Source organism: Sinocyclocheilus rhinocerous, unplaced genomic scaffold (assembly GCF_001515625.1).
Source record: "Sinocyclocheilus rhinocerous isolate Xijiao unplaced genomic scaffold, SAMN03320098_v1.1 scaffold2307, whole genome shotgun sequence".
Lineage (NCBI taxonomy): Eukaryota > Metazoa > Chordata > Actinopteri > Cypriniformes > Cyprinidae > Sinocyclocheilus > Sinocyclocheilus rhinocerous.
The window spans coordinates 528,409-545,056 of NW_015642048.1; the positions used below are offsets into that span (position 1 = coordinate 528,409).

The following is a 16,648-nucleotide window of genomic DNA, read 5'->3' on the forward strand; positions in this document are numbered from 1 at the left end:
GAGTAAATACTTTGAGTGTCAGATCTTCCTACATTGCCTAGCAGAAATTATTGGCAGTGTCACAGACTTAAAATACTTGCTGATAATTTGCTTTCATGGTTTAATTATTTGTTTTTTTTTCATGCCTCATCTGTTGTCAGGATGAATTAATCTGTTCACAGGTGGTTCAGTTTTAAGGACAATTTAATTATTAATTGTTATTTGTTTACCAAACTGCTATATTGTTGCCTTTGGGAAATTCAAGAGTCAGTACAACACAGCTCAATATTTTTTATGCCTAATATTTGAAGTTTAAAAAAAAAAAATTTTTCAGGCTTATATGTCAACCACCCATTTGCATTATGTTTTACTGGGCCGTCTCAGTCTTGATAATACACATGGTGGCCAAATTCACAATGTTTGTGTATATTTGTGTCTGAGGAATGTTCTTTAGGAAACGCGGAACCGAAATCTGTTTATTTTATAAACAGAAAGGCCAGTGGGATAGTCTAAAAATAGAAACCAGCTATTCCAGAAAATAACTTTGAAGGCAAATCAAGAATAGGCAGCATTTTGTAAACAATGTGGGAAATGTGTGAGCATCATGGGATTATTTCCCAGCATTCTCATGTCGAGAGCCAGAGTTAATTGTGTAATATTGTTTTTGAAGTCCCAGATGAAATGAAGCATGAATGCTAATGAATGCAGGCTTTGTGTTTATCTGTTCAGACAGCAGCAGGCCCCGCTAAAAGAGACATACGTGTTATGAAAGTTACCCTTTATTTGGCGCAAACACTTTTAATGAGTTTCCAAATGAATCCTGTTCTCTGGATTCTTTGGATTAGGTACAAAAACGTTCTGTTTTGCTGTGTTTCTGGGATGCGGTCTGGATATTTAAGGACCCCAAACTGTCGAAGTTGAATGAAGTTAGCGAGATGAAGTAGCGGCGTTTCCGTGGAAACAAATCCACATAGTCACATGGCTTCATACTAATGAATATTCTCACCAGCTCTTTCCAGACCGAGCAGTTTGTTGGACACTTTTGGCCCATACCATCGGCAGCATGAGCCTAACGGGGATCGATCTGTCTCTTAACGGGACGGCCTTATTGAAACCAAATGACACAGAAACACAATCCGCTCTCTATGGTGAGTAAACCGTGTTTTAACTCATGAACATGATCTACTAGCATTTGACAATCACGACATGTTATCTTAAAGAGTATATTTTGTCATTTGAAGCCAAGCAAATATGCTTACGTTATCTATTTTTCGCTTTTCTCACACAGAAGTCAAGGTGTTCAACATCACCCTTTCATCAATAGCTCTGTGCGTCCTGACAGTGACAGGAATCATCAGCTGTATCTTGTACAGAAGACACAGAAGGTGAGTAAACAGACATACAACGCCACAAAAAAGTGCTGGACACTTAAGCCACAGATAATGTTTTGCATAAATGTCCTTGCGTTAAAAGAATCTTTAAAAATGTTGAATATTTTGGCAATGAAAGGGCAAATAAACATTTATTTTAGCAAAATATTTCACATAAAGTTTGCAGTTTAATTGTAAAACTAGATATATTGTTCAAAATTAAAACAAAAAGTACTTTTGAAAGAAAAAAGTAAATCCCCCAAGGAGACATGATAATTGAAGTATGTGAGAAAATTATATTTCAATGATTTTGAGTTCTCTCACAAAAGTATCGTGTTCCCCTGAGAATTTTTGCATTCACTTCCAAAAGCACTGAAATAGATTTTCCTCCTGCCTCACTATTTCCATCTCAGAAGTTTTGCAAGTGAATTCAAAAGCATTGAAATATACTTTGTCATTGCTTTTGAGTTTCTTGCAAAAGCATTAAAATCTAGTTTTTCCTCCTAGCTAATATTATTTCCAATCACACACGTTTTGCAAATTAATGCAAAGTTTCTCAGGGGACGCAAAATCATTGAAATATAATTAGTTTCAATGCTGCGTTTGCTCACAAAACGTTTGCATTCTCTCACAAAAGTACTGTGCTCCCACAAAAACTTTTTCCCTTACAAATGGCAGAAACCCACAAATATTGAAATACTTTTTTCTCCCACTATATATTTTACAAAAGTGTTGTAAGTGAATGCATAGTTTCTCGAGGGAATGCAAACGTTTTGTGATCAAATGCAAAAGCATTGCAATATAATTTATTTCAAAACTTTTGCTTGCAAAACTTGCTCTCTCGCAAAAATTGCAACCGAATCCAACGCTTTTCAGGGAAGTGCAAAACTCTAGCGAGCTAACCAAGTTTCTCAGGAAAACAAAACTTTTGCGTAAGAACAAACTTTCCCAGTGAAATGCAATACTTTTATGTGAGAATGCAAAGTTGGAAACGCAAACTTGTGCGAGCAAACGCAAAGATTTTCAGGGAAACTCAATACTTTTGCAAGAGAATGCAAATAGTTTCAGGAAAACGCAATACTTTTTGCAAGATGACGTAAAGTTTACCTGGGCATAAAGGAATAATTTTGTAAGCGAATGCAAACTTTATCAGGGAAACGCAATACTTTTGCAAGAGAACGTAAACATTTTGAGTGAAGTTTTGTGATTGAATGCAAAAGCATTGAAATATTATTTTTCTTCCCATCACCATCTTTTTTGGTCAAAACCATCTTATTGGATCCTAAATTGTGTCTAATAGCTGTAACGGTACGTATCTTTGTGCCACAGGAAGTGTAAACGGGCTCGTGTCTATGAGAGCGCCATAGCCAGCGAGGTTCCAGAAGAGCCAGTGGGTGTTATGTGTGTGAGGAAAACCCATAGTTTCCGTAACCCGCTCGCCCTGTTCAGAAGACAGGAGGGGCCGAAGGACAACTCACGCATCCACTACATCTACACCAACCCTCTGCCTGTGGGACACGAGGAGGACAGGATCCCCCCTCACACCGTGTCCATACACACTCCACTCACGCTGCAGGACTACGCCAACAGCCCCACCAGCGGCATCATCCTGGCCCCGCCCATTTTTTTATATGCAGCTGTAGAAAGTTAGTGTTTAAAGAACAGTTTGCACACCGTCATGTCATCCCAAACCTGTATCACGCTCTTTCTTACGTAGAACAACAAAAGAGACGTTTAGCAGAATGTTCATGCTGCTCTTTTTCTTACAATGTAAAGAGAAACGCTGCGTATCTTTTTCCACACTGTTTAATTGGCTCATAAAACAGCTGATGAAAGCGTGCTTTACAAAAGAAGCAGAACGTGAATTATATCCACCAGAAAAGCAGATAGAGACCAAAAATGAGATAGAACGACAGGGAAAAATCACTGGCGATCGTTGCAACGATGACAAAAAAAAAAATCAATCAACAATATTTTTAGACAATCGGCTGAGTTTCTCGGATCAGCCAATCCAGAGACTCTTTCCTGCCTTGCCGCTTGAGCTCCGCCCCAATCGTCTCCCGGCATTTCTTGTGGTAGTCATTCACCCAATCATGCTGCAGGAAGACAAGTACCTATTATTACAGCAATCCGAGTTATCAACAATATTTGTCACGTAAAAATAGGCGTGTGGTCATTTGTAAATTGTATGGGTCTTGCTTCCGGTCTCATTCGCTTCCAGCTATTTTTAGCTGTACAAAACGGCTTGTTTTGCTGCTTGATATTGCACATTGGTGTGTCTTACCATATTATTTTAGTGTATCATCTTAATTATGAACACTGGTTTGTAGTGCAAACAGTTTTACCGTTTACTGCATGTTGTTATTCTTCTCGTTATTGAACCGGAAGTCTGGCCCATAGGCTTACTTCCGCGTTTAGGAATAAGGTGGATAATGAAAGCCATTTCATAGAGGTTGAAAGGATTTATTTACTCAAATGTTGTGAATTATCACACAATAGTGGTCGTAAGTTTTCAGTACACTTTAATTTTTACACGTATGCCGATGTAATTTGATGTAAATTACCTAAGCGTAATGTAATAATGATTTAAATATTGTCATTAGCAGAATACGCAATCACATGTAGCCAGAAACGAACATGTTTTTTTTTTTTTTGCACTAGCTAGCTTGTCCACAAGGTGACAACAGACCCTGGCCTGTGGTTTCACAGTCAAAAACAAAACTGAGGGGATGGGGGACAAAAATACTGGAGACGCACGCAACTACAACAGATGCCCATGCAACTGGAGTATTACTATGAAAGGTTGTGCGTTGGGCTTTAATCATTTTTAGATAATTTATTAGATAAAAATAAAAAAAATAAACACTTTGTAACAAACAATGTTTGTGAGATTTTTTTTCATAGTTACAAATGGCCTACAAACAGCCTAATTGCTAAAGCCACAGCATAAAGTTAGCATGCTAATTGGGGGTGTTTATACAACACAATTTTTTAGTTTTAGCTAAAAACAGAAAACGTATGTTTTGGCCATTCATTTACACAGCAACAGTGGTTTGGCGGCCCGAAAGTTATTGAAAATAATATAATCGTGTAAAATACAAAAAATGAATTTGTAGAAACAGTGACGTCATTACGTGCTCAATCTATAGGTATGTTTGCAGACGCGCAGTGTTTCTCTACAAAGTGGCATCACCAACTTCTGGCCTGGCACAAATTTAAAGTAGTTTTCGCAAAACTTTTCAAAAAATGCAAAGGAAAACTTTTCCATATTTAGTACATTGTTGTCATGTAAACATACCCTAACACTACTCAACTAAACCAAATTACATTTATATAAGAAAATCTGTTGGCCTGCTTTTACCTCTTTTTGTGTGAGCAGGTCTGTGTTGATCATCTTCAGCTGGATGGGGACCAAAGTGAGCGGTTCAAACGTCAGACTACCTCTGTTTCTGTAGTTATACTGAAAGAAAGGAAAGGAAAAGCTGAAACATCATACTTTAGATCTCTCAAAAGTACATTAAATAGTTTTTGGTTTAGTTTGTGCTGTTATGTCTTCGACTCAATACTGACACCTGTTGGTGTGGATGAAGCCATCACACACACACAACAGCAACAAAACACTGGGAGAAAAATTAACCTAGTGCATCTTTGCAATGAACTGCATCAGAAACTTAAAGTAGGCTATTTTCTAGGTATAAATATGAAAAGATTAAGGTGTGATTTGATGCAGTCATTACCTTAGTTTTGGCGGGAATAACCAGGACAACGTTTTCTATCCGAATGCCAAAAGATCCATCTTCATAGTATCCAGGCTCTTGAAACAAAAAAAATTGTACAAGACTCAAATTTACCTCAGAAGTAATTGACAATGTATGATGTAAAGATATCACTTAAATAAGGAGAGAAAATATAAATAAAGCACGTATGCATTTCCATACCATCGCTGACAATCATTCCAGCCTCCAGAGGTTCGTCTGCAAACGTTTTGTAGCTGATGCCACATGGACCTTCATGTACATTCAGGAAACATCCGACACCGTGGCCGGTACCATGAAGATAGTCCAACCCAGAGTCCCAGAGAGCAGCGCGAGCAAACGAGTCCAACAGGTGACCTGAACCCAAGAGCACAATCCACTGAGACAAAACCTTTCTCTCTCTCAAACTGCTTCAACTGTCTGATTTCAGGCTCTTACCTTTGGTTCCATTGGGAAAAACGGCAGCACTGACAGCGATGTGTCCCTTTAGGACATATGTGAAGCATTCCTGTGGAGATCAGAGCGTGGAAAGACAGAATTGTTAGCATTATAATAGCGTTTTCAGACTTTAAAGTAGGAAGAGAGTTTGATCTCGAAGTAAAATTAAAAGAAGAAAAAAATAAAGTAATGGAAATGGCAAATCCATAGGTTCTTTGAGATTATTTACCTTCTCATAATCAGTGGGTGTGCCAAAGTGCACTGTACGGGTCACATCTGTAGTTCCATCTCTGAATACCAAAGATTAAAAAAAATCTAATTTCATAGTAGATATTATTTGTATTTATTTATCCCGGACAGCTACATTTTTAAATATAGACTTATAGTATACGATTAAAAAAAAAACTATTTTAATTATGTTATTTTAATTACATTTCACTCAGGAACGGCTAAATTTACAAATAAATATAATCTTTTAGGTTGACTGTTTTTTTCTCTTTAGCAGTGTTTGTGTGCTTACAAGTACTGAGCTCCGGAGTCAATAAGATAAACTTCATTTAGAGAAAGAGTCCTGTTGGTTTCTGGGAGAGGCCTAAAAAACAAGACAGAAAAGGATACTTTAAAAATAAAACAAAAATTCAATTAAATGTATTATTAAATACTAGATTATTAGAACAGCTCACCTGTAATGTATTATAGCCCCATTTGGTCCCACACTAGAGATGGTTGGAAAACTCAGCCCAACAAAGTCTCTCTGTTGACTAGATAGAAACAAAAGATTTTCAACAGTGTGTTTTTTTTTTTTTTGCTGCCTCAGTGTCTGCAGTTCCACAGATCACCAGTAAGTGACACCACAATCTCATATAAGTCAAAAACAAGTAATGAAGCTTTTTAAACTCACTGCCAAACTGCAGTTCTTTATAGAAATATATACACATTTAATTAAGTCACTGGATAAATTCATTATTTGATTCTTGTTACAGGTCAAATGCAGCATGTTTGACTCACCTGCGCAATTCTTCAGCTTTATCTGCCACTGATATCTCTGTAACCGTACCTTTGGGAATCTGTACAAATGACAAATACAAGCTCTTATATATTCTTCATTCATTCAATAAAAAAGGACATTTTACTACAAAAAAGCAGACACACTGAGAAAAACTCCTAGATATATTTCCAGTGAGTAAATTGTACACAATGATACCTCTTTCTCCAGCCAAGCAAAAAGTTCACACAGCGCCACTGCGTCTTTGATCTGTGATAAACATACTGTGATTCATAAAGCAAAAAAAGCTGAAGATTTCTGAAATATCTCTAGTTATGTGGACTTACGTGTGCCATCTTCATGGCTTGGATCTCTGTGGGGTTCTTGACGGCTTTAGCCAGACATAAGGGTGTGTATGGGATTGCAGATCTGTGGGACTGAACGCTTACAATTGTTTAATCAATAATATTTAATCATATTCGACCACTTTAGATGGAAAAAACAAATCAAATATCAAGACTTCTTGAAGCAATAGTTCACCCAAAAATGAATATTTGGTGAAAATGTACTTTTCCACAGGTCATCCAAGATGTAGATGAGTTTGTTCAGATTTGGAGAAATTCTGCATAACATCACTTTCTCACCAATGGATCCTCAGTGAATGGGTGCCGTCAGAATGAGAGTCCAAACAGCTGATAAAACCATCACAATAATCCACACTACTCCAGTCCATCAGTTAACATCTTATAAAGTGAAAAGTAGCATATTTCTTAGAAACAAATTCATCAAGACATTTGTAACTTCAAACTAAAATATGAGTCCTCTATCTATAATATTGTTTTCTCCAGTTAAAAAGTTGTCTTGTCTGAATCAGGAGAGAAATATGCACAGATTAAGCAAGTGAAAACAGTCTGAAACTGGTCTGAACAAATATTTTGCTGGGTTTTGATGTGAGAGGACAACAAGGGATAGCCTTTTTCACTGGAGGAAGCATTATTATGGATTATAGACTCGTATTTTGGCCTAAGAAGGTTCAAAGTTAAAATTTCTTAATAATGGATTTGTTTCTTACAAACATGCAGCTTTCACAAGACGTTAATTGATGGGACTGGAGTCATGTGGATTATCGTGATGTTTATATCAGCTGTTTGGACTCTCATTCTGACGGCACCCATTCACTGAGCAAGTGATGTAATGCTAGATTTACCTAAATCTGTTCTGATGAACAAACAAACTCATCTACATCTTGGATTTAGGGTGAGAGTGAGTAAATTTCCAGCATCATTTTCATTTGTGAGTGAACTATTCCTTTAAGGTTTAGAACACAGGTTGCATAGCAACCATAAAAAGACAACCATTTAACTTAAATAATATGACACATTTCTGAACAAGACGGAATATTCTGCAGGAAATGGCATCAGTAAAAACTTGCAGTCTTCACAAGCACAAAATCACTACATATCTTGACTGACCTTGGGTATGACTTGTGTAAGAGCGCAGCTGGCCTTGTCACAAATCCACATCTTTTCTTTGGGCGCCAGCGCCGCACAAACCGCCTGCAGCTCTGTGTACACAGACTCATATGGAAAACACTGTATGGTCAGTTCTGGTTTGCTCGGACTGTCCAGTTCCAAATGCTCCTGGACCGCAGGGTCCAACAGACGCTTACTGTCCACAAACAATCTAAAACAACATATGGAGCGAAGGACAACTATGAGTGTCAGATTTCATTTGAAATCTAGGAAATTTTCAGTATAAAGTGAAGAACCAGGAATGCAGTTTTACTTTATGTTGCTAATGCCGATGATCGCGTAGGCGAAAAACACAGGGTTGTACTCTATGTCTGACCCACGCAGGTTAAAAAGCCCTGTAGAGAGAAAGTGAGATTTTATTTTTATATTTTCAGTATTAATTCATAAATCTTCTATCATGCCGTAAAAAGGCCAAAGAATGTGAATAATAAATTACATACACAAACTTATAGATACACTAGCATTTAAACTCTAAATATTTCAAAATATTATTACAATTTAAAATAAATATTTATTTAAATATATTTTAAAATGTAATGGTATTTCTGTAACGGCAAAGTTACATTTTCAGCATCATTACTAAATTTCCCTAAATTTGTCCTCCTAAATATGGCAAAACAAGCTTGTCCCTCGCGCAATCATGTCCATAATTATCAACATCTGACACAAGAGCTCTTTAATAAGAAAGTGGAGAGGGAACAAGTGCTAAGTCGTGATCTGAGCACTAAAAACACACACACAAAGCGTGCTGTATGGCGATACGTACATGCGATCTCATCTAGAGCTGTGACCACGAACCAGGAAATCTTCCTTTCTGCCATTTTTCCTCTCAGAGCTGTAACTTTATCTTGCCAGGTGAGACCTACGTGGGGAAAAAGCAACCACAACATTTTGTCTTATTTTATTGTGGCACAATCTTGTGGATGCTTTATGACTGACCTGTAAGGTCATATCTCTATACTGTAAATCATCCAGTGAGATGTGCTGACCGGTGTATTTGAGGCCCAGCGTGATGAGTTTGGTGCTGGGTGGAGCGGGCCGATCCTCCCAGATGGTGTCAATGAGATTGTCCTGCACTGCAACCAAAGAGTGTCCCGCACTGCTCAAAGCCTTAGACATGTTCTTCCACTGGTCTGAAAACACGATCACAGACACATGATGCACCAGCATGATGTCTAACAGTTAAAATAATTAAGATTTCTCTCATGGCATCCTCAATATTATGTGAAAATACTATAGAAGGTACAAATGAATAATAATAAGCCTTGGATGTTAATTATTAATACAATTATGTTTCTATGAAAAATAGTTTAACAGTGCATTTTAAATTCAACAAAATACAGTATATTTACACATATGTAACGAACAACAAATAAAGAGAAATAAAGTAAATGTTGCACGACATCCCTACTGATACGAATGAAAATATTCATATGGATGTATATTCATTATTTTCAGTAGTCTAAACTAATATGCAGAAGCGTCATGCCCATTTAAACAATTAATATTCATTTTATTTTTTAAATGTTTATTCAATATATTTGTTACATGATTTAAAATGTTAATTATTCTAATTATTAATACATTTTTAAATAAAATAATTGTATTACTATCATTTTTAAAAAATACTTATGCACACATATGTAAAGAATAAAAAAAATAAATGAAATCCCTCCTAATATGTATGAAAATATTTGTATGGATAACTATATTCATTATTTCCAGTAGTCTAGATTAATATGGATGAGAGAATGCCCATTTTACCAATTAATACTTTTAATAAAATATAAATAAAATAATTTTAATAAATTAATAATATTACTTTAAAAAATAGATAATTTTGAATTCACTAACATATATATGCATGACACCCCTATTTATATGAATGAAAATGTTTGTAATAATGCAGAACTATATTCATTATGGTCTTGTCGTTGAATTCCTCACCGGCAGCAATGATCCAAGGATCAACTCCCACTTTGGAGTTTTCTGGAAGAATGCTGACGAGCCAGTCCTCCTGAGATGGTGTTTCCTTCAGCCCTGACCATACAAAATGTCATAATCATTTTCGGATTGCTCTTTTGAACAATGTTGTATATTATACACTAATCAATGTAAAGCTCAAGACTGATTTAAGTAAAGTCATGAAGTTCAGTCACAAATTCAGGAATATATTCTAATAAATGTTTTGCAATGACTTATGAAAAGCAGCACCTTGGCCGACATGCTATCACGATTATGTAATAGCAATATGATAACAAAAGTAATGACCTAGCAACCGCACATCATAAAACTATGCTAACATTCACTGTACCCATTTTCATCAGAGTCCAGTTATTGTCCATCTGTTGGCTGGCCTGCAGGAAGTACCGCCCATCTGTCCATAGAGCAGCATGCTGTTCTGTCACAATAGCAGTACCTGGAGCAAGCATGTTTATAAATTACAGCGCCTACATTTATAAGTCACAGATTAATTGTTTAAAAGGCTTAATGTTTATAAATTACAGGCTGCATATTTACAAACCACAGGCTCTATATTTATAAAGTTATACATGTCTATACATCACAGGCTGTTGATTGTTTATAAAACAAAAGCTGAATGTTGAATGTTTATGAATCACAGGATATATGTTTACAAATCACAGGCTGATTGTTTATAAATCACAGGTTAAATGCTTATAAATCACAGGTTGTATGTGTGTAAAGTTGAATGTTTATAAATCACAGGTTGTATGTGTGTAAAGTTGAATGTTTATAAATCACAGGTTGTATGTGTGTAAAGTTGAATGTTTATAAATCACAGGTTGTATGCGTGAAAAGTTGAATGTTTATAAATCACAGGTTGTATGCGTGAAAAGTTGAATGTTTATAAATCACAGGTTGTATGCGTGAAAAGTTGAATGTTTATAAATCACAGGTTGTATGCGTGAAAAGTTGAATGTTTATAAATCACAGGTTGTATGTTTTCCCCATTCTTTGAGTGAATGATATTGGGGTGGGGTGAACTGCATTGCCTTGTAGTGACACTGTCAAGAATTGTCAAGTTTTTTTAATTTTTTAATCTGGGATTATACTGTCTGCTGATGATCTATTTCTATTTATATAAGTAATCTTAAGTAATGAATGCCATTGTTCCTATGTGTGTGTTCACCTATGATTCTGTAGCTCTATAGTTGATAAATCTCCACTGTGATCGAGTAACAAAGGTATTAAATGATACTGCTGTCATATCACAATTATATAAAAGTGAATACTTTGAAGTTACACACACCTGCAGAGCCGTTGAATCCGCAGATGAATTCACGTCTGCAGTCACAGGGCGCGATGTATTCACTCTGCAGAATGATTCTTTGAGTGAATGATATTGGGGTGGGGTGAACTGCATTGCCTTGTAGTGACACTGTCAAGAATTGTCAAGTTTTTTTAATTTTTTAATCTGGGATTATACTGTCTGCTGATGATCTATTTCTATTTATATAAGTAATCTTAAGTAATGAATGCCATTGTTCCTATGTGTGTGTTCACCTATGATTCTGTAGCTCTATAGTTGATAAATCTCCACTGTGATCGAGTAACAAAGGTATTAAATGATACTGCTGTCATATCGCAATTATATAAAAGTGAATACTTTGAAGTTACACACACCTGCAGAGCCGTTGAATCCACAGATGAATTCACGTCTGCAGTCACAGGGCGCGATGTATTCACTCTGCAGAATGAATGGATGCAGTGAAAAAAAGAGAGAAATGAAGGGAAAAAGTGAGATCAGCTCTGTCAGCAATCAGTCCTAATTACTGCTAATTTAACCAGCCAGAATGAAGGAAAACACTCGGCAGGAGGTCACACTCACACACACACACACACGTAATCAGAGGTAATTTCATAATCACAGAGTCAGAGAGGAGGGGGTGAGGGAAGCCCATCCACTCACACAATAGAAATTAAAAGGCACAACAGGGACAAACACACATACAATAACACTGCAGCAGCTGAAGCGAATGATGTAATTTGGTTCTAGAGTGTTGAATGTTTATACGCTTAAATGTTTATTTATCACAGGCTGTATATTTTTAAGTCACAGGCTCCATGTTTATAAGGTGGAATGTTTATAAATCACAGTCAGTATTTTTATTTTTTTCACATAACAGTCTGTATGTTTATAAATCAGGTTGAATATTTATACATAACATGCTGTGTTTATAAATCACAGGTTCAATCAAGTTATATAAATCACAGGTTATATCAATCACACTGCATGTTTATAAGTATGAATGTTTAGAAATCACATGAAGTGATTTTTACAAATCACAGTCTGTACATTTATAAATAACAGGTTGAATGGGTTAGAGTTTGAATGCTTAAATCACAGGCTATGTGTTTAAAAATCACAGACTATATGTTTGTAAATCATGGTCTGTACATTTAAATATCACAGACTGTTAAGTTTATAAATCTAAGGCATTATGAAATGTTTATAAACATACAAAACAGTATTTATACAAATGACAGTCCATGTATTTATAAATCACAGACTATATGTTTGTAAATCATGGTCTGTACATTTAAATATCACAGACTGTTAAGTTTATAAATCTAAGGCATTATGAAATGTTTATAAACATACAAAACAGTATTTATACAAATGACAGTCCATGTATTTATAAATCACAGACTATATGTTTGTAAATCACAGGTTGAATTGTCAAAAGGCTGAATATATATCAATCACAAGCAAGTTGAGCTGTTTATAAAAACAGTCTGCATGTTTATAAATCACAGTCTGTACAGGATGCAGTGAAAAAAAGAGAGAAATGAAGGGAAAAAGTGAGATCAGCTCTGTCAGCAATCAGTCCTAATTACTGCTAATTTAACCAGCCAGAATGAAGGAAAACACTCGGCAGGAGGTCACACTCACACACACACACACACGTAATCAGAGGTAATTTCATAATCACAGAGTCAGAGAGGAGGGGGTGAGGGAAGCCCATCCACTCACACAATAGAAATTAAAAGGCACAACAGGGACAAACACACATACAATAACACTGCAGCAGCTGAAGCGAATGATGTAATTTGGTTCTAGAGTGTTGAATGTTTATACGCTTAAATGTTTATTTATCACAGGCTGTATATTTTTAAGTCACAGGCTCCATGTTTATAAGGTGGAATGTTTATAAATCACAGTCAGTATTTTTATTTTTTTCACATAACAGTCTGTATGTTTATAAATCAGGTTGAATATTTATACATAACATGCTGTGTTTATAAATCACAGGTTCAATCAAGTTATATAAATCACAGGTTATATCAATCACACTGCATGTTTATAAGTATGAATGTTTAGAAATCACATGAAGTGATTTTTACAAATCACAGTCTGTACATTTATAAATAACAGGTTGAATGGGTTAGAGTTTGAATGCTTAAATCACAGGCTATGTGTTTAAAAATCACAGACTATATGTTTGTAAATCATGGTCTGTACATTTAAATATCACAGACTGTTAAGTTTATAAATCTAAGGCATTATGAAATGTTTATAAACATACAAAACAGTATTTATACAAATGACAGTCCATGTATTTATAAATCACAGACTATATGTTTGTAAATCACAGGTTGAATTGTCAAAAGGCTGAATATATATCAATCACAAGCAAGTTGAGCTGTTTATAAAAACAGTCTGCATGTTTATAAATCACAGTCTGTACATTTCTAAATCACAGGAATCACATTTGTGGAGCCCAGCTCAAAGGTTTTTACAGCAGGTTTTAGTGTATTGATATATCACCTGATGTGCATCTCCTGATGGGATAATGTATGCTTGGATGGGCTCTGTGATGTACTTGCTGTTCTTCATGGCCTGGCGGAGCTGCCTGAGCAACTCCACTGTGATCTTTGGAGACATAGCGTCTGTTGAGAGAAAAAGAAAGTCAGACTTAAATTTACACACCACGCAATTGATGACATCTAGTCATCACCAATGACTACCGTGTGAAAAAAAAAAAAAACAATCAGCAATTTGCCAATGTAATATTTCAATCGATATCTAATTCTAATAAACACGACCTTTCACTTTCAGACCTATGTTAACCAAGACCAAAAAAAAACAAAAAAACACAATTATGTAAATTTGTTCAAAACATTGTAAAAAAAAGCAACCTTGATATTAGATTATCATAAATTAAACCCGCTGCTAGTGACATCAGATCAATTATATCGACATGATATATCACAATTAACAAGTTACCAAAGCACTGAGAGATCAGACATCTACACGTTTCTGACTGTGCAAGTGTGTGTATAAGTGCAAAAAAAAAAGGCTTTTGTGAACAAAGAATTACCTGCAGCCATTTTCCCTCTGTGAACCAGAGAACTTACTGGTAACGTGGAGCTCAAAGTTGGAAAGATATGAGATTGTTAACCTGTACCTTGCACAGACGGTCTCTCAGGTGGCATAAAGCGACCATCCCATAGTTAAAGATTTACTGTCTACGTCGTCTTGTCCTGTGACCACGCAACCATTTACCAAACTTTTTACAAAAGACTACCACTAAACCTTCTCTTTTAAAGATCACATTTTCTGTCATTGTTATCAAAGAATGAGGGAATCAAATTAGTGAATTAATTAATGAATAAATAAATAAACATTCTGATTCAAGTTTACACTATTCCTATGAGGGACTATATTATTATTTATTAACAATAATCGTAGTAATGTTGTGGGAAAGCATGGTTACTATAATAATATTTTAAAAAGATTCCAGGATACTAAAGTTATAGATATTTCAAATATCTCTTATTACAATTTAGTTTTATTTGTATTTATGTATACATATATTAAATATAGATAGATAGATAGATAGATAGATAGAAACACTGTGTCCTGGGCTTATTCATTCACAAAATAAAAGCTACAAAGCTCAAAAGCTACAGCAGTGTTACATCATCCAATCACGTCCCTGGAATTATCATATCGACAGCTGATTGGATAGAAGAGCTTTACAGTTCAACAATATAAACAATCTATATTTAAACAGTCAGTTTTTAAGCATTAATTTAGACGGGAGATGTGCAGTGTACGAGGACATAACAACGTATCAATAAACGTAAGTTAAACCCAAATAAAACTTTGTTAAAATTTATTTGTATTATGTTTTGTCCGTGGTAGGTGTGGCAGTCTCCCGTACTGTTCATCCAAATACAATGCTTTCAAAAACATAAATGACATTAATCTACAAACATACTTGTTTTTATTTATGTTTCACTCACTATTTATTAAATATTTGCTTTTCCTTTCAAAGGAAGCGCCGACGCTTCTCCGTTTATCAAAACACACGCATGTTATGCAAGCGACAATAACAATAACAGTCGTGTTGGCCTCACGCTGCACAACCCACTGCTGTTTTCTGAGCGTGGAGCACACACAGTGAACGACTGACATCAAACAAGTCACCAGTTACCTTAGAGAAGCGAGCCTTGAGATGTAAACTATTGGTAAAACTCTGCTGTTCCTTGTGTTAGTGTGCAAAGGAAGCTGCCATTACAGTGATGCCGTGTGCGCTCACGTGACAGACTGCCTCTTCCAGTCACATGGCGCGTACAGCGACTCGCCCACTTTTAGTCAAGGACAGCAGACATTAGTTTTTGTTAATATTTTGAATTAAATGTTATTTTCATATTTTCTGGGTTCACTTTATTTTATTTTTTTAGGTTTAGTCATTTTGTTTTGTGTTTTTGTTATTTTTATTATGTGTGTGTGTGTGTGTACATAGGCTAATTTATATTTCTTTTATTTGAAGTAAAAGTTAAAGTTTTTTTTTTAATTAACATGTTAATATATTAATAATTAGTTATTAATATAGCCTATGAATAACTACTGAATACTGTATATGGGTTGGGTTAAGAAGAAGTCTCATATGCTTACCAAGGCTGCATTTGTTTGATCCCAAATAAAGTACCAATTTTGTGAAATATTACTACAAATTAAAATAACTCATTTAATTTTAATATATTTTAAAATAATATATTTTAACATTTTCAGAATCATTACTCCAGTGTTCAGTGTCACATGATTCCTCAGAAATGATGATTTGCTTATTTTGAGACATTTCTTATTATTATCGATGTTGATATTTGCACTGTTTTTCTGGATTCTTTGATGTAAAGTTAATTTGAAATATGTATTTTTAACAGTGTAAGTAAGACACAAGACTTCATTTCACAGGCTCACATAACAAATTATAGAGCGTGTTGCATGAAAACAAGGGTTGTGTTGTATTCACACTGATTGCATCATACAAAATATACAGTAAATAGAAATAAATCAGGGAAGCAGTATAATACAGTATTAAGTTAGGCTTTTGAGGAATTTACAACGAATACATGTCCATTAATCCCATTTAGAACAGAGCAGCAAGATCCAGACGATTGTGAAACATGATCATATCATTTTCTTTTAAGGGCGTGGGTGTGTAACATGATGAAATGAGGAATGTTCTTTAAGGTTTGGGTTGCAATATTGATCATTTGCCACGTTCTTGGTGTTGGGCTGAGCATGTCCTGTTTTATTAAAGTAACGAAGTGAAG

At 35.3% G+C, this 16,648-nt stretch overlaps 2 protein-coding genes across 2 annotated transcripts in view; both read right to left on the reverse strand.

The window, feature by feature from the left end:
* Positions 1-3,141: 3,141 nt before the first annotated feature.
* On the reverse strand, positions 3,142-15,652 carry xpnpep1 (X-prolyl aminopeptidase (aminopeptidase P) 1, soluble). The gene is made up of 20 exons (XM_016572133.1): positions 15,523-15,652; positions 13,851-13,972; positions 11,705-11,768; positions 10,374-10,478; positions 10,007-10,099; positions 9,049-9,192; positions 8,826-8,921; positions 8,313-8,394; positions 8,000-8,210; positions 6,875-6,964; positions 6,747-6,797; positions 6,551-6,609; positions 6,226-6,303; positions 6,063-6,134; positions 5,772-5,832; positions 5,543-5,612; positions 5,288-5,461; positions 5,087-5,163; positions 4,711-4,809; positions 3,142-3,445 (listed from the first exon to the last, which is right to left on the reverse strand). Exons 2-20 carry the CDS (start codon positions 13,965-13,967, stop codon positions 3,326-3,328), a joined length of 1,863 nt encoding a protein of 620 aa, XP_016427619.1. The 5' UTR covers positions 13,968-13,972; positions 15,523-15,652; the 3' UTR covers positions 3,142-3,325.
* A 639-nt stretch (positions 15,653-16,291) lies between these two features.
* Positions 16,292-16,648, reverse strand: part of LOC107755356 (uncharacterized) — a 12,337-nt gene continuing 11,980 nt past the window's right edge. Inside the window, exon 10 of the mRNA XM_016572134.1 lies at positions 16,292-16,648. This exon is cut by the window's right edge and continues 122 nt beyond it. The gene's annotated coding sequence lies outside the window, so the exon portion shown is untranslated.

What these genes read in the sequence shown, in the direction of transcription:
- xpnpep1 (XM_016572133.1), bottom strand. Translation starts at nt 13,967, where the DNA reads ATGTCTCCAAAGATCACAGTGGAGTTGCTCAGGCAGCTCCGCCAGGCC. An exon ending in ATCGGCATTAGCAACATAAA is followed by an intron (nt 8,211 to 8,312) that starts GTAAAACTGCAT and finishes ATGTTGTTTTAG; the next exon opens with ATTGTTTGTGGACAGTAAGC. An exon ending in TGGAATGATTGTCAGCGATG is followed by an intron (nt 5,164 to 5,287) that starts GTATGGAAATGC and finishes TTTTGTTTCAAG; the next exon opens with AGCCTGGATACTATGAAGAT.